The sequence below is a fragment of the Pongo abelii genome, chromosome 12 (genome assembly GCF_028885655.2).
Source record: "Pongo abelii isolate AG06213 chromosome 12, NHGRI_mPonAbe1-v2.0_pri, whole genome shotgun sequence".
Taxonomy (NCBI): Eukaryota; Metazoa; Chordata; class Mammalia; order Primates; family Hominidae; genus Pongo; species Pongo abelii.
The window spans coordinates 28302089-28323984 of record NC_071997.2 but is presented as its reverse complement, the minus strand read 5'-3'; the positions used below and the strand labels follow the sequence as shown (position 1 = coordinate 28323984).

Genomic DNA, 21896 nt, shown 5'->3' with positions numbered 1-21896 from the left:
GAGCACAGGGACAGGGCATTCCCTGGGGTGTTCATCACCCCACTACAGGAAGAGAAGTGTGAGCAGGAAACTTAGAACATCGGAGTTATAAAGTTCTACCCCTATTAAGAAATTCATGAGTTAATGATGGCCATGCTAGCCCCAGATCTATGCCCAACATGCCAATAAAGCAAGCTGCAGAAGGAAGATTACATTTCATCTCTGGGTTGTTCTCCAGTTCATCTGCACCACTCCGGTCACTTGCCAGGGCTTTCTTAGAAGTAGCCAAAGTGCCTTGATTGATGATGGCCTGCAGATCTGACTTCAAAACGCTGACACGCCTCTTACTTTTCAATACCATTCGCATAGTCTAAAGATAATGGGGAGGCATAATACTCAATTCAATCTTGTCATTTTATTTTTACCTAACTCTCCCCCAAATTGCCAAGATTTTTGTTGTGGGGGAGAAAGAAACATTGATGCGGGTATTACCCATTAAAAATTAATCTTAAACAAGAATGAAAAGGTTAAAATTGCACGCATTCTAGAACTGCCCTTCTGGAAGAAGAAAGAACGAATCTCTAGGAAGATGCATTCAGGGCTGTCTGACACTGCTGCTGCTGCTTCTCTGCACCACACTCACACCACGCCCGAATGACTCTAGCGAGGGAACCCAGGGATTGAGCCTCTGCAAGGAAGGTGTAGGTAGAGCCTGCACTGATCCTGAGGGAGCGGCTGTGGGATTCAGAAGCTGGCTGTCCCTTCTTCATGGGAGCCTTGGCCATAAGGAATTTGGCCTCTGGGAGGTGATATCCTCAGCTGTCAAATGGGGACAATCTAGTCCCCAACACTGTCCGACTGCCTGGGATGCACCTGGTGATCCTCACAGCAATCCTGTGAGAAGGCACGAGTTACCCCTCCCTTTTACAGAGGAGGACACTGAGGGCTCTTGGGGCGTGAAGTAACTTTCCTGAGGGAATGCCTTTCCTGCTCTAAGATAAGGCTTAGAGCAGGGACAGGCTTCAGAACCCACGCTTACTGCTCTGGTTATGTTGAGAGGAAGAGCACACTGCCGGGTCATTTCCAGACCGACTGAGTCAGGACTGTGAGAGCCCTGGAGGACAGGACTGTCTGTGACTGGCAGTGGGACACAACCCCTCTGAGCTCAGAGTCTGGGGAGGGCTCTGCACTGGGAGGATGGGGCCCAGCTTGGGGTCATGGAAGCCACAGCTGGGATCCTCCCACTGGAGACTGATTTGGAGCAGGGTGATGGTCCCCAGGCCCTATCCCGATAGGGCGCTCGCAGGACGTGAGAGAGGACTCCTGGTAGCCCATGAGCTGGGTGCCAGCATCACAGAATCTTTTCTTCAGCCCTTCTCAACCTTTCTCTAAATCACCCCAGGATTGAAAAGGTCAGAGCTGAAGTAACTGGCGGCCTGGCCACACTGAGTCCACGGGCCACACACATGGGTGAAGGGTGTGTCTGTCTGTCTGTCATAGGCCCTGTTACCTCTGACACTGGCACCTCTGTGTGGGGCCTCCTTCTGGCATCTTTTAATTTTATTTTTTTATTTTTTTGAGATGGAGTCTCGTTTTGTTGTTCAGGCTGGAGTACAGTGGCACAATCTTAGCTCACTGCAACCTCCATTTCCCAGGTTCAAGAGATTCTCCTGCCTCAGCCTCCTGAGTAGCTAGGACTCCAGGCACACACCACCATGCCCAGCTAGTTTTTGTATTTTTTTTTTTTTAATAGAGACAGGGTTTTGCCATGTTGGCCAGGCCGGTCTCGAACTCCTGACGTCAAGTAATCTGCCTGCCTCGGACTCCCAAAGTGCCGCGATTACAGGTATAAGCCCCCCACGCCTGGCCATTGGCATCTTTTAAGTGTTGACCTGCTTTCCCTCCTGCTCTGAGAGAGCCAGGAGATTGGAGCCTTCCTGAGGATGGGTGGAAAGGGGGCAGGCTTCTAGCTTTGAGTCACGGGGGCCCACCTCGACTCCTCTGCTGGTGGCCAGGCAAGGCCACCCTGCCTGCCCTCTGCCCTCCAGATGGACAGAGCAACCACTCACTCTTAACAGGGACTTAGAGCTTTCACCTCTTTTCAGGAAACTGCTCTGTTCCCTCCTATCTGCTTGGCTGAAACCTACCTTAGCCATGTTGGAAAGGTACGTCTTTCTTCTTAGTCTTTTGACAAATAGAGTAACTTCTGTTAAGAACAACACATGTGGCCATTAATACAATAACTTCAAGTTCTCATGTGGGCAGTGGGGAAGAGAAGGTGCATGTTTGGGGTAGGAAGGCACAGCTGGCTAAACTGCAACTTCCCCACCCTGTGTCTGCGGGTCCTCTCTGAGTGGCTAGGAGATCCTGGCAGGGGACACTTGGCTGAAATGTCCTCATGTGCCAGAAAAGTTAAGTAACCCCAGCATCTGACATGCGTGCTACTATGATGTGAATGTTTATCTCCCACACCCCCAGTTTCATATGTTGAACCTCACCCCCGTTGTGATGGTGTTAGGAAATGGAGCCTTGGGGAGGTGATGAGGCCCTGAGTGTGGAGTTCCCATGAAGAGCATTAGAGGCCCCAGAGTGACCCCTTGCCTCTTTCACCATGTGAAGACAAAGCAAAAAGACAGCCATCTGTGAACCAGTAAGCAGACCTTCCCCAGACACCCATCTGCTGGTGCCTTGATCTTGGACTTCCCAGCCTCCAGAACTATAAGCAATACATTTCAGTTGTTTATATACTGCCACCTAGTTGGTGGCATTTTACTACAGCAGCCAGATTGGACTAAGACCGGTATGCGAAGGAGCACCCCCAACTTTCTCATCCTACAGTGCTTTCCTTGGAAAATAATCAAAGGAAAGGAAAGGATGAAAAGGGAACACATAGAAACAGGTGTTCTCTTCTTGAATGCATTCATTCATTTGACAAATATTTGGGAGAACACTCGTGCAGTGTTTGCTCAATAACTATTTGCTGGAAGGCTGCTGAGCTGATGGACGGAAGAGGACAGCCCTTCCCTACAAAGGGCTCATGCTCCAGAGGGTGGGTCACCAGATATGCAAACACATCCCAAAAGCAGGCTAAGTGCTCCTATGTGATGTGAGAGCACAAGGAAGAAAGGGAGGCTGTCTGGAAGAAGGTATTGAGGAAAGCTTCACTGAGAAGGTGACATTTCATCTGGGCTTTGATGCGTAGGTAGGAGTTAGCCAGGAGTAATGGGGCAGAAGGCAGTCCAAGCAGAGAAAATGGCAGGAATAAGGGCCTTTTCTGGGGACAGCCTGTCTAGTGTTGCTGAAGAGCACTGTTGGGTCATGGGAGTCCCTTGGGAGATGGAGACAGGGATGGGGCCAGAGGCCAAACTGTGAAGGGGCCAGAGGCCAAACTGTGAATGACTGCAGAGCAGTGGAGGAGAGTGGGCCATCTGGGCAGTGGGGGCCTGGGAAGGTTGGTAATTGATTAATTGCTGTTTTAGAATGATCACTGGGGGTGGAGGGGAGTGTGGCTGGGAAGGGGGGGTGGAAGCAGGATGACCAACTAGGAAACTGCTGAAGTAGCCTACAGAGTGAAGAGACAGAGGCTTGAATTCGGGCAGATGTTAAAGGAGCACAGGAAAACTGGAGCGAGGCTCTGCTCCCCACTCCTTGGACCCCCTTTGTAGCAAGTCCCAGTCTCACCTTCTGCAACATCCCTAAAATTTCCAAGTGGGACAAACTGGATCAGGGCACCCAGCATTAGTAGTGAACACAGCTGGGGGAAGGGGTCATGGGGAGTGGCGATTAGACATGGTCCTATGCTGTAGGCACTTTGAGAAGTCCCCTATCTGCACTACCTAGGAAATAATTGCAAAGGAAGCAAGACTTACAGAAATGTGAGGCAATAACTGGTGCCTGCTTGGTGACAAAATGGCCCTGAGCTGGCAAGAAGGGTGGGACCCCATAGGGAGTTTGAGAGCTGCAGGCAATGATAGCAAAACTGCACAAAGGCAAGAGGGAGAAAATGGGTATTTCCAGGATGATCTGACAGGGCATGGCAGGTGCGGGCTGGCCTTTGAAGGAACATGGAGATTCAGGGACACAAAGAGGACAGATTTATAGGGAACTGGACCAGCTGACAGAGCAGTTCAATCTCACGCTCGGAAACCACTGCAGGCCTTGAACAGATAAATAGCCTGGTGGGACTGCAGCCTGGCAGCCAGACAGAAGGGGAAAGCATTCTAGAAACTCAGCAGAGAGATGGTGCAATTCAGGTGTGAGAATGCCCTGGTGAATATCCACACCTAGAACACCTTGACCTGCCAAAAGTCCATGTTATTATTCCAAAGAGAAATAGCTTAAAAGGGTGTGGCTGGATCAGCACAAAAATCCATCACCAGCACTAAAAGCCAGAAACCCTGAGCAGGCTGGGCCTTCCGGACTGTAGCTGAGTGCATGCGGCAGCCGCTGAAAGCTACCACCCAGGGTGAAAGTCAGGTGCTTCATCTACACTTACAGAATTTATTTATTTATGTATTTCTTTACTTTAAAAACAGGGTCTTGCTCCATCACCCAGGCTGGAGTGCAGTGACATGATCATGGCTCACTGTAGCCTTGACCTCCTGGGCTCAAGTGATCCTCCCTCCTCAGCCTTCTGAGTAGCTAGGTCCACAGGTGTGTGCCACCACACTCAGCTAATTTTTAAAACTTTTTTGTAGAGACAGGATCTCACTATGTTGCCCAGGCTGGTCTCAAACTCCTGGGCTCAAGCGATCCTCTTGCCTTAGCCTTCCGAAGTGCTGGGATTACAGGCATGAGCCACTGCACCAGCCCAGAATTTATTTTTGTCATTGAAACCTACCTTTGAGTTTGGAGATCTGCAAGAGGGCCAGGACACCTTCCAAAGCACTAAGAAGCCACAGCTTAAATTTCTTACTAAATAACCGCACAGATTTCAGGTACTGAATAGAAACATCTTCCAAGAAGTCATGAAGGAGAACATCCTCAATTCCCTACAACAAAAGTATCAAGACACTATGATTCTGCTGATGGTGCAGGTGTGACTGAAGCTCACACATGCCACAGGGACAGGGAGGGTCTCAAGAAGTCTGAGAGCGGGTCCCCACCCAGGTTGAGGGGGCAGCACCATGTAGCCTGGCCACTGCTTCCCATGCAGGATGTTAGGCTGGTGCAGCCACAGTTGGAATTTTTTTCCAATATTTTTATTTATTTATTTGAGACGGAGTCTTGTTCTGTCACCCAGGCTGGAGTGCAGTGGCATGATCTTGGCTCACTGCAACCTCCGCCTCCCGGGTTCAAGCGATTCCCCTACCTCAGCCTCCCGAGTAGCTGGGATTACAGGTGCATGCCACCACACCTGGTTAATTTTTTTGTAATTTTAGTAGAGATGGGGTTTCACCATCTTGGCCAGGCTGGCCTCGAACTCCTGACCTCGTGATCCACCCGCCTCAGCCTCCCAAAGTGCTGGGATTACAGGCATGAGCCATCGCTCCTGGCCTCAAATATTTTTAGAAGATTGATAACTGATTCAAATATTTTTTTAAAAAATCACACAATGCTGGCCAATACTAGGTGGGTCAATCCAAATGTATTTAAGGGCTGAACCCAGCTTCTAGTTTTCAAACTTTGTGTTAAAAACTTGGAAGTACTAGATGGTTTCCTTATAAATAATAAAATAAAAGGTTAGGCTTGTGACTCGCTGAAGGAGAACATCTTTTTAACCCAGAGAAGATGTAAACCTGACCCTCCAAATACAACCCTCCAAATACAATCACTTCAGAGATAGCGCTTCAACCAAAGCAAAGCAAAGCAAAGCAAAGCAAAGCAAAGCAAAACAAAACAAAAGCCCTGGCAGTTAAGCATATTACAATTCCAATTATTCATTTTAGAATGTCTTCTTTTACAGAAATTCCCAGAGAAAGAACTTCGACTCAATTCGGACTTCACTGATATGGAACCAGAGGTTACTATGTGCTTTGGCTTTTGGTGTCCATGAGGTAATTCACAAAGGGAAACTGAGTGTTAGGCAGAGATCAGATGGCTCCTGGTCCATACACCCCACTATTCACTCCTCAGAGGACCATGGAGACTGCAGAGAGGTGGAGCTGTGGGTCCAAACCCAGCATTTGCTGCCAATTTCTGCAAAGGATATACTCTAGAGACTCACGCATCCTCCTACCTTGTACAGCTGGACATCGTAGCATTTAAAGAGCTGGCACACATCAGGCAATGACATCAGCATGATTGTGTCTTGCTGCAGAGACTTCCAGAAGGAAGTAAGCAAGTCCTCCACCTGGGGTAAGTAACAGCATATCGCCAAAACTCGTTTTCCACCTCCCAAGGCTAACCCCCTGCCACAGATACTTCCTTAGCCCCAGATGACAATGGGATGAATTTTGTTCCAGTGCATGTAAAGCTTTGCCTCTCAGCTTTTCCAAGCTGTATTTTGATAGAATTCTTTCCAACAACCCATCTGAGAGCACCTGCCAGTTGGATGGGATAATGTAGAACATTATTAATATTTTTTTGAGGCAGTTTCTAGAAGGGAAGCTCTTTCTGACCACAAGGAGGCTCCAGTTGATTATACTAGGATGAGGACTGGGCCACAGGGCACAGCCCAGAGAGAATAAATGTTCATTGGCTGACTGACTGACTGACTGCCTCAATCATTTTTCAGCTCAGAGAAAGGTGTGATAGTACTTAATCTAAGAGACCCCTTCCTTGCCATCAAGTTAGAAGTCGCCTAACGACTGTGGAAGGAAAAGGAGACTGGTGTGGTTCTACACAGGAGCCTTCTCTAAAGCCTATGTGGACTACTTCGTGGCGGCTCCTCTTTTCTGTTTTTTCCCATGTTGACTTATCAGTTTCCATTCTTGAACCACGTGACCGATCTGCTTCGCCGCCAGTAAAGACTCTTGCCTGTTTGGGATTTCCACAGGCTCAGACACTGTGAGGCATCACAACCTTATCGTGTCTCCCTTGGTCCTGGTGCTAGGACCTGCCAGTGATGCCAGACAAGGTGCTGGCCCCATGCATCGGTTGTCATGGAAGTTAGGGTCAACTCCTGAATTACATGGCCACAGGCACTGATTTAAAATCCTGTTATCAAGGCATTAATTCTAGAGAGGACTTCTCCAAAGACACTCTGAAAAATACAACACAGGGTGTAGCAATCCCTTTTCTCTCAGGCTGGGAACCTTGGAGCAAGGAGCTTTGGGGAAGGGGGGTCTGGGTGGAGCCACTACCACAGACTTGTCTCTGCCTACCCCTCACCACCCGTGTCCAAGTCACCAAACCCTGTTGCGATTGCCTCTGAAATATTTCTCTAACCTGCCCCTGTTTAATCTGTGATATCACTGTCACTGCCCCAGAACCGACCCTTGTTGCTTCTCACCTCAACTGTGACAAAACCTCCTCGCTGCCTCTCTGTTCCACGACGGCCAAGCCCTATTGTCACTGCTCCCCCACTGTCTTCTCAACAAGTCAAGAGTTCTTCCTGGGGCATCCGAGGCCCCTTCTAGCATCAGCCTACTTTCCCACCTCCCCTCTGGCTTCTCTTCTTTAGAAATAATAAAATCTAGGCTGGGCACGGTGGCTCACAGCTGTAATCCCAGCACTTTGGGAGGCTGAGGTGGGCAGATCACCTGAGGTCAGGGGTTTGAGACCAGCCTGGCCAGCATGGTAAAAACCCCGTCTCTACTAAAAATACAAAAAATTAGCCGGGCATAGTGGTGGGCGCCTGTGGTCCCAGCTACTCGGGAGGCTGAGGCAGGAGAATTGCTTGAACTCAGGAGGTGGAGGTTCAGTGAGCCGAGATCGCACCACTGAACTCCAGCCTGGGTGACAGAGCAAGACTACGTCTCAAAAAAAAAAAAAAAAAAAAAAAGAAAGAAAAAAGAAAAGAAAAAAAGAAATAATAAAATATAGTCATAGTGACCTTTTTGTCACATCATGCCCGTGAACATCATGCTGCCTTTACCTGCACCATGGGTTCTACCTGGAATCCCTCTCCTACCCCATTTTCTGTCTATTGCACCTCTGCCTTTCCTACTAGAGTCAGCAGCAACGTGGCCTGCTTTGGAAGCACTCCCTGGCCTTCTCTGTTACCCTTCTCTGGGCACCCAGAATAGTCTAATCATGCAGCTATTCTAGAACTTTCCACATTGCATCATATTTATTGGATAATATTGCTCCTTTCATTACCAAATACTAACTTCTCAAGCCTTATGGAGAATACTTTCCTAGTCCTGGTAACAGTGTCGGTCACAGGGTAGGAATTAAATACGTATTTGATGAGTAAGTGAAGAAGGAAAGGAATATGTCAGATATCCAGTGTGGATGGGTATTTGTAACATTGCATCAACAGGACAGGGGCCATCCTGAAGACATCTTGGTCTCTCCCTCACTACAATGCTTTACACCAAGTAGGTAGTAAATGCGCTCGTGCTGAATGAACGTTATCACCCAAAGTTGAAGTGCTTAGAATATACTGAAGCATCAGGAAAAAATTCTCATTTGAATGTGCACTTGTTTCCTTGGATTTTCATCTCACACTGCAGAAGATGAAACTCAGAATAGCTGAAAGATTTATTCATGTTTTCCACAGCCAATTCTAGGATTAAATCCAATCGTGACAATACCCATGCCAGATCACTCAGCTGTGAAGTCCTGCTCCATCTTCAGTTAGGGCATATCAATAAAATGGCTCTTCGGCACCACTGAAAATTCCAGGGTGAATTTTATTACCAATACTTTATTCAAAATGAGCAGAATTAGGATCTAAAAAATAGCTGAATTTGTATTTAGAGCCTAAGGTTATCTGTATTAGCACCTTGGAGAATTTCCAACTGATTACACTGAAAATCAATCTCACCTTCCAGAACTCAATGACTACAAGATAGGCACATAGCTTGTAAGCACTTCAGTGCAGTGGGTTACCACTGGACATCGGTTGATGGAGTCTCATCAAATAAAAATGATTAATAAGGAGTCATAAATGCTTGTATTTTATAGATAAAACCCTACCCTCTCAAGTTCTTGGTTCCTCACATTTCGTAAAATGTCTCGACAAAAGTTGCAGTATTCGTCAGCAAGGAAGGCCATCTAGGAAGAATATGGAAAATTATTTCAGCTTGTGGGCCTTTTCAAAAATGAACTGATCTTCACAGACTTTTCTGAAGCTCTCAGAGGCTGGTCTTGTTGCAATTCTCAAATGACAATAGCTGGGCCCTTCACTTGGGCCACAGCATTTTGTTTGTTTGTTTCTATAAACTAATGCAGACCTTATAGGCTGATAGTCCATGTAGCTTTAATTTCAATGTCATAACTCATATTTGCAGATTTATTCTACTACTACAAAGGCCACCAAACTTTGACACCTTTTTTTCTAAACTTCAATTTTCCCCTCCATAATCCCCAGCCCTAATTTCTAGAAAATCCATATATCTGTTCCTTTGTTTGTCTTGGGGAAGAGGCAGTCCCAGCAGGAGCCTTGCCATAGGATGTGATAAGGAACCCTGAACTTCCTGAGCACCATCAAACCAGGGAAGGCTGCTAAGGCTGCTGGTCCTCATGGGTCTGGCAAAGGCAAACATTATTCCATGTGACACAGCCATGACCACAAGCACAAAAGGAAGCTATTTACTGCCCTAAGCATCACACAGCCTGAAAGGCTAATCTCCCCATGAGTGTAAACCTACCATATTACAGGAGTATTTCTTTGCCAGTTCTTGCTCCAAAAATGGACATCTCCCGAATTCAGACAAAGGGGATCCAACTGGGTCTGTCTTCATTGGTGAATGATCTTCACACTAAAAATCATTTGTGCAATGGATTATGTCTTAAAATACAATACTTTTTTGGCATACAAATCATCTTATGATCACGCTACTCTAAGTTAGTATTGTGTATAACCTTTTAGCCACACCTCTGCACACATTACTGATTCCAGCAACTTTCCTCTCATATTTTACTCCAAATGCTGCTAGTTTTTGTCTATAATTCTATGAACGATGGACATCAGGGAAGGGATAGGATTTAATGTATTACCAAATGTATCTCTCTTGGGATCATCCATTTACAAATCCTCTATAGCAATGTACAATAAGACTATTATCTATGAATTATTTAATATCACAATACACTTCTACAACCCTTGTCCATGTAATTGTTCCTCCTTGAAATGAAATCATACCTTGTTTGGGTCATCCTGCCTATATCATAACAATGGTTCATTGTATGAGAAATCTCAGGGCCATTGCAAACAAGGAAAATGAGGAGCATGGACTTTCCTTTAGAAGAGCCAATTACAGGCCCAGGCGTGGTGGCTCATGCCTATAATCCCAGCACTTTGGGAGGCTGAGGTGAGTGGATCACTTGAAGTCAGTAGTTCAAGACCAGCCTAGCCAACATGGTGAAACCCCGTCTCTACTAAAAATACAAAAATTAGCTGGGTGTGGTGGCGGACACTTGTAATCCCAGCTATTCGGGAGGCTGAAGTGGATGAATTGCTTGAGCCCAGGAAATGGAGGTTGCAGTGAGCCAAGATTACACCACTGCACTCTAGCCTGGGCGAGAAAGAGCAAAACTCCATCTCAAAAAAAAAAAAGAAAAAAAAGAACCAATTACAGGATGGGAAGGAGGAAGAAAGGTGGCATGGCGGAAAGCAAGTGCAACATTCCTCCCTGCCTCCCTGTGTCACTCATGCTGCTGTCCCCTCTGGGCATGGGGAGGCATGAGGTCTCCTCCTGGTCTGAATAAAGGGTATCAATTTTATTTGAAATGATTTCTTCAGCGTTGTCATAGACTGCTTTTAAATAATTTCACTTACAATAAAGTAGGATGAAAGAATTCCTCCAAGTTGAAAATTGAGCGGCCAACCCTGCTACGCCAGACTGTGACTTTTCATTCTCTCAAACCTCATGACCCGCTCTCTGACCCTATAGTTCCAAGGTCAGCATTCCATCCTTAGCCTGCCCAGTCCTTACGCACCCTAAGCCTCACTAAGCTACTCACTTATAGAATTGCTTCTGTGGGTTTTGGTAGGTTCCTGTCTATAAGACATGTGAGGGCATGGCAGCTTCTCTAACCACCTGTGCCCACCCTTTACAGGAGGAGTGAGCTCAGCCACCATCCCACACAGTGCTGCACACACTCAAAACAGGCACCACTGTGTTTTCCTCCTCTCCGATGCCCCAGTGTCAACCAGTACTGCACTGGGGATCACGGAAGTTTAGAGAGCATGCTTAACTGTCCTCTCAGTGCCCTAAAGTCTGTATTTCATAACTCTGTTGTGATTCTGAACCTCTTTAAGAATCTGATGAAAGCAACTGACCCTCTCCCTGGAGAAAATGCATACTATGCACACAATATTATGAAGATGCCATGTTAAAACTTCCCCCATTAATACTGTTGGAATGATGTAGGGGTATAGATGTCTAAATAAATACATAAAGCAGGAACACAGAGGGGACAGCTCAAAGGAGTCTCTCTATTGGGTGCTGTCTAAGCCTCATTCACACCACACTTTAGAATATTGGCTTTATTCGGAGTCATCAGAAGATGGGTCTTCTTGACATTTATGCAGCCAACAGACACATGAAAAAATGCTCATCATCACTGGTCATCAGAGAAATGCAAATCAAAACCACAATGAGATACCATCTCACACCAGTTAGAATGGTGATCATTAAAAAGTCAGGAAACAACAGGTGCTGGAGAGGATGTGGAGAAATAGGAATGCTTTTACACTGTTGGTGGACTATAAACTAGTTCAACCATTGTGAAAGAGAGTGTGGTGCCGCCTCAAGGATCTAGAACCAGAAATACCATTTGACCCAGTGATCCCATTACTGGGTATATACCCAAAGGATTATAAATCATGCTGCCATAAAGACACATGCACACGTATGTTTATTGCGGCACTATTCACAATAGCAAAGACTTGGAACCAACATAAATGTCCATCAGTGATAGACTGGATAAAGAAAATGTGGCACATATACACCATGGAATACTATGCAGCCATAAAAAGGATGAGTTAACGTCCTTTGTAGTGACATGGATGAAGCTGGAAACCATCATTCTGAGGAAACTATCACAAGGACAGAAAACCAAACACTGCATGTTCTCACTCATAGGTGGGAATTGAACAATGAGAATGCTTGGACACAGGGTGGGAAACATCACACACTGGGGCCTGTCAGGGGTTGGGGCCTGGGGAAGGGATAGCATTAGGAGAAATACCTAATGTAAATGACGAGTTGATGGGTGCAGCAAACCAACATGGCACATGTATACCTGTGTAACAAACCTGCACGTTGTGCACATGTACCCTATAACTTAAAGTATAATTAAATAAATAATAATTTGAAACAGAAAAAAAAAAAGAAGATGGGTTTTCTTGTATGTGGGTATGGATGATGCTCAAGTTGATCATACTGAAGGATGGAGCTATTCCATGAAGCTCATTGGCCTGATCATAGGCGTTCTGTTAGAGAACTGAGGAATCCTCAATTTTAACTCTGGGCTAACCTCTCATAATGCAAGACCCCAACTGCATCCATATTTTCCAGAGCACTCACACCCTGGTTATGTCAATGTTCTCTGGGTGTTACTGCTGGTATTCCCAAAGCAGCATTCTCAAACACATCAGAATCCCTTGGGGCCCTTGAGATCCATGTTCCTAGGCCTCTAGTGAATCTGATGAGACAAGAACTCTAGATGTGTAACCAGCTTCCCTACTGAGCCTTCTGCATGCCCATGCTGAGAACTGCAGCTTTAGGCAGACAGTTCTTTGTTGAATGCTACAGAAATCTCTACATTTCACCATGGCATATACAACACAGTTTCACCTGTTCAGAAGAAAACATCTGACAATGTACTGTTAAGATATTCAATAAACAATTACAAGGAAAATGTAAAAGTGTTTTATTACACAACATAATGAAGAGCAAATTCATGATTTCCTGAAGTCAATTCCCTGAGGTCTCTTCCTCCATAGACATTACTTATAGGCATAATCCTTTCATTAAAAACTGTGAAAAGAATTGTTCTTTCACAAACAATATTTTTAAAATCATAAATTGAAATATTTCCTTTACAACATAAACAACCAGAAATCTAAAGTAAAAGTAGAGTACAGACCACTAAAGTGTGGATCCCTGCAGGAGATTCTCTACAGCAGAAGGCATTCAGGAAGCATGCTGAGGAATTCCAGTGCATAAACAATAATTCGGCAAAGCAAAGAAGGGGATGGAGAGAAGTTGATCAATGGGTACAAACAGACAGTCAGAAGAAATGAGACCTAGGCTTTGATCAATCTAGTAGAGTGACTATTGTTCACAAAAATCTATTTGATATTTTCAAATACCCAGATGAGAATCATTTGGCTGCCTCCAGATAAAGAAAAGATACCTGTTTAAGGCAATAAGTATCCCAATTATACTGATTTGATCTTTACACAGTATAGAAATGTATCAAAATATCACGTGTATCCAGAAAATATATACATCTATTATATATCAGTCTTTAAAAATCCACCAACTTTTAAACAATAACTGTGTTGAGTGTGGTGGCTCATGCTTGTAATCCCAGAACTTTTGGAGGCTGAGGCAGGAGGATTGCCTCGGGCCAGGAGTTCATGACCAATATGGGCAACATAGTAAGAGCCTGTCTCTACAAAAAATTAAAAAAAAAAAACAAAAAAAAAACATGTCTGGGCATGGTGACATACGCCTGGAGTCCTAGCTACTCAGGAGGCTGAGGTGAGAGGATGCCTTGAGCCCAGAAGTTGGAGGCTCCAGTGAGCTGTGATCATGCCACTGCTCTCCAGCCTGGGCAAAAGAGCAAGACCTCGTCTCTAAAAAATAAAATAAATAAATAAATACTGCATAATGACAAATATGTATAAACAAAAGCTATATCTAAAAAATGACAAAGAAAAAAATGAGAAATTCTACGTGGATTCTTTAGGTATATTAAATGCAGTTTGAGATTTTCAATAGACCCAAGAAATGTCATTGGAGTTACATGCTACCATTCATCTACTCATTCTTTAGTGAGCGTGCACTAGGTGTCAGCCCCTGGGAGTCTGATGTGTGACACCTTCCCACCATCACCTGCTCCATCAGGCACCATCTGCCTCCCCTGGATTACCCCATCAATTCTCCTGAATGCCTTTGCTTCTTCCTGCATCCTTGAAGACACTGTTCCCAGAATTATCACCCCCCAAAGCAAATGTATCCTGTTACTCCCCTTCTGAAGATGCCTCGATGGTGCCCCATGGTCTCCTGGGTCAAATCCAAGTTCTCTGCCTAGCATTGACAAGCTCTGTGCCCTCTGGTCCTCTCCACCCACCTCGCCCAGTGCGCTGCTCCCCAGCATATGCACGCTGGCTTCCACACACGTTTGTCATCACCTCCCAGCTCCAATGCAGGCTACACCCTCAAAATGAACACCCTCCTAAGTGAGGAGCCAGTGACCCCCTTCAGGACTAGCTCAAGGATAATATGACAGGCAGAATCAGGCCCCTCCACCCCAAAAATGTCCACATCCTAATCCCTGGAACCTACGAATATGTTCCCTTGCATGGCAAAGGGACCTTGCAGATGTGATTAAGGTTAAGGACCTTGAGATGGGAGGGTTTCCTGCCTTATCCAAGTGGCCTCATGTCATCACAAAGGTGCTTTAGAAAGGGCCACCTTTCCCAGCTGCAGGGAGCCAGACAGACTGCAGCATGAGAAGGGTCTGGCCTGTCTTTGCTGGCTTTGAAGATGGGGCGCAGGCCATGAGCCAAGGAATGGGAGTGACCTCTAGAAGCTGGAAAAGGGAAGGAATGGATTCTTCCCTAGAATGTCCAGAAGGAACACAGCTCTGCCAACACGTTGATATTAGTCTGGTAAGAATGGTGTTGAAATTATGACTTCCAGGGCTGTATGACAACAAATTTGTGTTGTTTTAAGTCACTGACTTTGTGCTAATTTGTCACAACAGTAGGAACCGCACTCTTGAGTGCAGCCCTCTCTAATCACTCTTGCCTCCCATAGCCCCTCTCCTCCACCCCCAATTTGGAGTTCCCAAACCACCCATGGCCTGCACTGCCCACTCGACCTGGTACCCATTGTTCCACGTCTATCTTAGCTTCCCAACTACAAAACTGTGTCCTACTTAAGTAGAGGGACTTTGTTTGGTTTTAGCTTTTCTTTCACAACCCATTCAGCCCTGAAGAGGGCTGGTCACTAAACATGTTTATAAATGGTTATCTGTTCAATGACACTTGTCAACAAGACAGTATCTGTTATTGTCAGAATGTTGGTATCCCCACCGCCCCCCGCCAGGTAATATGTTAAAACCCTAATCCTGGCTGAGCGTGGTGGCTCACTCCTGTAATCCCAGCATTTTGGGAGGCCGAGGGGGGCAGATCGCTTGGGGTCAGGAGTTTGAGACCAGCCTGGCCAGCTTAGTGAAACCCTGTCTCAACGAAAAATAAGAAAATTAGCCAGCGTGGTTGCGGGCGCCTGTAATCCCAACTACTTGGGAGGCTGAGGCAGGAGAATCGCTTGAACCAGCCTGGGCAACAGAACGAGATTCCATCTCAAAACAACAACAACAACAACAACAACAAAAAACCTCTAATCCCAACATTACAGTATTTGGAGGTGGGGCCTCTGGGAGGTAATTAGGTCACAAAAGTGGAGCTCTCATGAATGAGATTAGTGCTTGCTCCCTCTCTTTTCACCACGTGAGACACAATGAGGAGTCATCTGCAGCCTGAAAGAGGACCCTCCCGTAACCTGGCGATGCTGGCACCTGGGACTTCCAGCCTCTGGAACTGTGAGAAATAAATGTTTGTTGTTGAAGCCATCCTGTCAATGGTAATTTGCAGCTCGCACTAAGACAGTATCCAAGTACTATCATATCGTTTTGGCCCACTAAAATAAAATCAACTCATGATGTCATACATTAGTTATTCATAGTTCTGGTGTCCTAATTCAGAGCTGTAACTGTAATAGGGAGACACTTCAGACACATTTATTGCCAACAGCCTATATATCCTTTTTAATTTTAGCTGAAGAAACACAGTTAAGCAGGGAATGTGCAGCCAAACAGTAGGTTCCTTAAGGACAGAGACTATGTCTGTCTTGGCACAGCATGTGGAAAGTGGTGGGCACTGAACATTTATGGTCAGATGGGTGAATGGTTAGGAGCTACCTAGAGTAAGAACATTACACACAGAAAAACAGCTGGATTGAATTAAGCAATCACTGGTATTGCTAGATCTGGGTCTATTATAGTAAATCTATTTGATTAACACTCACTGTTGCTTCTTGTTGGATAATGCTGTTATAATTAGTAGATTTTTCAAAGGCAATGGCATCTCCACTGTGAAGGAACAGAAAACAGAGAAGTAATTTTAGCAAGACACCTGTCTCTGAGCAGAAGCACGAAGTTTCTTTTGCAGCAAGGTTATTTGTTTAGGGGTATAACTTTTATTGAAAAACCCTCTGCTATGTTTCTATCCACAAATGGTAATGATCACAAGCTTGGGGCTTTAAAAAATCCATTTCTGTAACTGGGACAACCACGCATTTATTTTTAAAGGTTTATTCCTTTCAGAAGCAAGAATATGATATCATCATGGGTAGAATTCACTCCTGTGGGAAAAGAAAAATCATCATGAACGTGAATTCTTATTACTTTTTTATTTTGGTGCATTTTAAATAATCGATACAGAAATGATAACATCCTCTGAGTTGATGGATGTAGAAGAACACCTTTACAGAACAAAGAAACTGGTAATTAATAATAGAGATGTAAATTTCATTTCACCATGCCTCTTGGATTCATATAAGATAATGGAAAAGTTTATACATAATGGAGAACAGACTCGGTCCTATCTATGCAGTACAGTGTATTTTTTCTTTAATCATGGGCATTCGATAAGCTGTGAGCCCAGTTCACTTGCACCAGGGAATGTCCATTCTCAAGATGCCAGAGTTGGTGGTGTCTCCTCCCACTTCCCTGTCACTCAGCCCCAGAGTTATGGCTGAGCCAAGGGCAGACATGACTTCGGTGGGTCCGTCCACTCCAAGTCAGCACACATCCTCATGCCTGATGGTTTCAGCTCTACCTGAACATAAAAAAGAGAAGAGGAAGCCAGCAGCCTCTTGCTGTGCTTCTGGAAGCCAGGCAATGGTCATCCAGGTAAGGAGGACCTGGGAGGAGGTGGGAGTCAGAGGGGAGGTAGAGGAAAATGGCTTTCCTTCCAGATAGGATGGTTCTACATCCTCCCCAGCCTCTTGAAAGCCCCAGGGGCTCTCTTCTGAAGGTTTGGGTCAGTCCACTCTCCAAACCAAGTCATAGAAAACTGGGCAGAATGCTTGATACCCATCTGATAAATGTTTCCACATAATGTTTTATTTCAAAACAGGGCACACAGATTCAGGGTCTGGACACAAACCCACTAGAAAGGCACTCTTCATCTTTTAATAAGAGTTGTTATCAAAATAGAAATTTTGCTGTGGACTTTCCAGTGGCTGCAGGACACAGCACCTGTTCAACCTGAAAGGGTATATGGATAAGCCCTGCACATGCACATAGGGTGATGGGCAATGCTAGAGGAGCCAAAGGCAAAGAATTTGGAGTGTCTTAGGAATTCCATTTGTCATGTGTTATGGACTGAGTTGCCTTCTCCTCAAATTCCTATGTTGAAGCCCTAGCCCTCTATGTGACTGTATTTGTAAATAAGATCTTTAAGGAGATAATTAAGGTTAAATGAGGTCATAAGAATAGGGCCTTAATCCAATCCAGGACTGGTGTCCTTATAAGAAGACACCAGAGAACTTGCTCTCTTTCTCTCTCTCTCCATGTGAACAAAGACAAGAACATGTGAAGACACAGCAAGAAGGTGGCTGACTGCAAGCCAGGAAGAGAGCCCTCACCAGAAACCAAATTTTGGGGTACCTTGATCTTGGACTTCTAGCCTCCAGAACTGTGAGAAAATAAATTTCTGTTGCTTAAGCCACCCAGTCGGTTGTATTTTGTTATGACAGCCCAAGAGAATGCATCATATCTCAATGATATCTTGGGTAGGTGTGAATATTATGCAGTTTCTTCAGGTAAAATTTATAAACAGCCCATTGCCACAGATTCTGGGACATTATAGCAACAAAAACAACAAATAATAAATCAAACTTAGAATAAAGACTAGAATGAAATAAGACAGAAGAAAATATCAGAAGTGAAATTTCACTAAATAAAGGGCTAATAGAAAAGAAATTTAATCAGCAAAATATGGTCATCACTCTTTAGAGATGTCTAAAAATTACTTGTGAGACTTTCTTCAACTAAATTGGAGGAAGGGCAATTTCTCCCCAATTCCATGTTGTGTCAGCATGCTACTCCTAATATGTTTTCTTTGGAAAATGAATGCAAGACCACAATATGAATACACTGAGCTCCATCCATCCATCCATTCATCCATCCATCCATCCAACCAACCATCCATCCATCCATCATCAATCCATCTCTCATTCATTCATCAGTGTCTACTGAATGTCAGGCATTGTGCCAGGCTTTGGTGGATATAGCTGTGATCCAGGGAGACAAGGTCTGTTTTCACAGAGGTTATAGCCTATTGGGGAGGAAAAATGTCACACAAATAATCACTAATCACAAAGATGTTGAGTGAGGGTTATGACAACTGAAGTGTTGGGTGCTAGGAAAACGTACATCAGGGGGCCATCCTATTCTCTTGTTAGTCCAACAGTGCACATCTCTGTCAATTGGCAGCTTGATGAGCTCAGGAGAGCTGCATTTGTGATCAGTTAGCCTGATCTGGTTGGTGTTCATCACATCACCATATAAGGATAGCTTATTAAACAATTTTGAATGGTGACATTGATCCTCATGGGGCATTCCTATAGATACTCAGAAACAGATATTTCAAAGCTAGAATGTCTGGTTTCAGACTTAAAGGAATGACAAGGAAAACTCTCAACTTTATCACTCATCCCTCTCCCTCCACCCTGACTCTGGGAGCTTTGGACTAATGAGTAATGCTCATTATGACTGAGTAATGTTCTCAATTATTTTGAGTTCCTAAATGATACTCCCAAGTTTCTGCCTCTGTTCAATGCAGAATATGGGCTTAATTCAACAGCAATTGAAAAGAAGGTGGCATCACCCTCCTCATCTTTATAGGGAAGCCTGAAGTGACCTGCCTGCCCTGTAGGGGTCTGTGTATAGCAGGAATCCTCACTGGGAGAGCTATGTTAATTTTTAGCATTTAATTGGGAGACTTTATGCATCAACCTAATGGTGAGAAAGAGAAAATATTTCAACCTCATGGAGAGATGGGGTCATCTATGAAAAAGTCCCCATTTCTACCTGGCCGGACAAAGACATTCATTTGTTCAAACGAATGGCAAGGCTGTCTCTTTCCACCTCTGGAATGTCCTAATTTAAGAGACTGGCTCACAACAGGGGTCATCATGTAGGTTTAATGAGATCATATTTATTTTCTAAAATCACCTAGTTTCTGAGGCTTCTGCAAACAAAGAACCACAAAAATATTCAAGTGACAGGGGGATTAGGAGGCAATAACATTGTTGGGCTACAAGGCAGGTGAGCAGAGTTGCTGGAGACCAGCAAGTGGGGATTCATGAGGGTCTAAGTTCAGGTTACCAGCACCCTGAGAGTCTGGCAGATTCAGAAGAGTGAACAATGCAGGCATTGCTGGGCTTTCATCTGGCAGGCAAGGCTGGACTAGGCTAGAGAGGGAGGTTGAGGTAGACCAGTGCTCCACCAGGGTGCAGTTCCCCATATGGGGCCACCACCCAAGAGCAGGTGCAGGGAGCGTGAGGCCAGAGCAGGCTGGGAGGTGGCTGTTTCAGGCAGAAGCCCTGCGTGCCCACCGGGACAGCTTTGTGTCTTTGGGCTCACTGCCCCCTGCATCATTTCCAGACTGTGGCTCTGAGTCAGGCCTTTGGGACATTTATCAGACTGTGATCAAAAGCACAGTCATTGCTAAAATACAGCACCAAGGAAACCACACACAACATCCAGAGCTGGCCTTGTTGTGAAGGAAGGGCTTCCAGTCCAAAAGGCATCTTCTCCACTTGCTCTCCGAGGCCTGTGATGCTTTAGCAATGCCAAATCATCGAGTCAGAGAAAAACAACAGAGCACAAGGCAGACCGTGACACAGGAGTGACTCCCAGGCGAGTCCATCCTCAGGTCATTTGCATTCCTTGGGAGCTGCCCCCCTTAGTGACTGCTCCTCAGGGCCCAGGCCAAACCTGGCCTAAGATGTTAGGATTTAATAACCACTGGAGGGAAGGGCAGGGTCAGCTGGGGATGGAGGGAGAAGAGCCCAGATGGGGAAGACTGGGGAGGGAGAAGGGCTGAGAATTCCTGCAGCACAATGGAACGGGCCTCCTAGTTCAGCTCTGCAGCTAGCTGGCTATATTGCTTTAAGCAAGTCACATGAAGCGCCAGGGCCTCAATTTTGCACCCTGTAAAGGGAAGGATTGGGATTTGGTGACCCCCACCCCAAGACCTGTTCCAGCTCTCACTGGAACACGGGGACTCAGAGGTCCCCCAGGTCTTACACAATGGTCTGAAGGTTCCTTCTGGGCTTCATGCAGGGACAATGGAGGTGGGCCTGGTTTCTTCTGGGCACCAGCAAATTGTCCACTTTACTCAGTACAGTGAAGTCACAGACTGAGAACCACGTTTTACTTTAATTTTTATGATCAATTTGTCTAAAAAATGTCAGGCATAGAGAGGACTGAGACACAATTATATAGCACATAACTCATCTTCTTTCTTTAATTTTTTCCCATAAAGTCTTTCAAATGTAGTGTTAGCTTAATATGCTCTTTGGCATTAACTTTTCTTAGTCTAACTACAATTTGCATTTACATTCTCAGGTTTTGACATCATTTATCATTAGTCCAGACTTTCATTGACATCATTTTGGCATCATAAATTGCCCTCGCAAATCACCCTAACCAGTGGTGAAACAACTTGAAGCAATTACAAAGGTAAGAGGATAAAAATGTAATAAAACCTAATTCATGTACCATACTTGTTCTGTGTCAGATTTCAGAGCAAAGGCGCTTCATCTTCCAATCATTAAAGGCTCTCATCGTAACTCTTCCTCAAAGCACATGAAGTAATTATTTTGGTTTTGATTAAGAGAAGATATCTTTGACTTGATGAATATTTTTACATATGTTAAAATAGTAAATATATATATATTCACATTCAGACATATGTCATTATAATTTTGAAAAACTAATATAATTTTGATTATACTAATAATATTAATCATTAAAATACACTCAGCACTTACTCATCCTAAATGTTTTACTTGTTTTACCCTAGTTCTCATGAACACCTGTTAGGAAGGTAGATAAGAATTATCCCCAACTTGCAGATTAAGAAGGACAAACAGAATTCACAGAGCTGGAGACCTCCCTCTGACTTCAGAGTAGAATATTACCTATTCTATGATTCTGTCTTTTAAGACGGAATCACGTGTGTGGCAAAAAAAATGTACACAAGAAGCAAAAAGTAAGATATCAATTTTTTGAAACTGAAAATTAACAAGAACAATCTTCCTTTAAAATCTGGTCTTGTGTGTGTTGGGGTTTAGTTGTTTTCTGCATTGGGGCCATTATTGTTATATTACTTAACTGTATCCTGACCCATTCGATTTTATGAACACCTTAATTGCAAAATGATGACCGAGGGGGAGACATGTGGAAGTGAGGGAAGTATAACACATCCACGTTCACCTTCTTGAGGCAAAACTCAGCCACTGGGGGTTAAGCTTCACTGGCAGACAGCAAATAACACGTTGCATTGCACGGGCGTCTGTCTGTTGGAGATGGGCAAGAGAGCGATAAAATGATAC

General features: G+C 44.8%; 1 protein-coding gene across 36 annotated transcripts in view; it reads right to left on the bottom strand.

Annotated features, from left to right (window-relative positions):
* Positions 1-21896, bottom strand: part of LOC129057501 (DNA-binding protein RFX8-like) — a 103067-nt gene that overhangs the window by 15090 nt on the left and 66081 nt on the right. For 31 of the 36 annotated variants that reach the window (XR_008522073.1, XR_008522074.1, XR_008522075.1 and 28 more), the window contains 7 exons: positions 16296-16359; positions 9678-9788; positions 9004-9081; positions 6158-6271; positions 4820-4970; positions 2127-2185; positions 193-349 (listed from right to left, as the gene is read on the bottom strand). Coding sequence is in view for 33 of the 36 variants with exons in the window: in XM_054547249.1 (XP_054403224.1) it covers positions 193-349; positions 2127-2185; positions 4820-4970; positions 6158-6271; positions 9004-9081; positions 9678-9788; positions 16296-16359 (734 nt within the window). In the remaining 3 variants the exon portion in view is untranslated. The remainder of the gene's footprint in view (positions 1-192; positions 350-2126; positions 2186-4819; positions 4971-6157; positions 6272-9003; positions 9082-9677; positions 9789-16295; positions 16360-21896) is intronic. The other 5 variants (XM_054547285.1, XM_054547284.2, XM_054547252.1 and 2 more) reach the window with 4 other exon arrangements.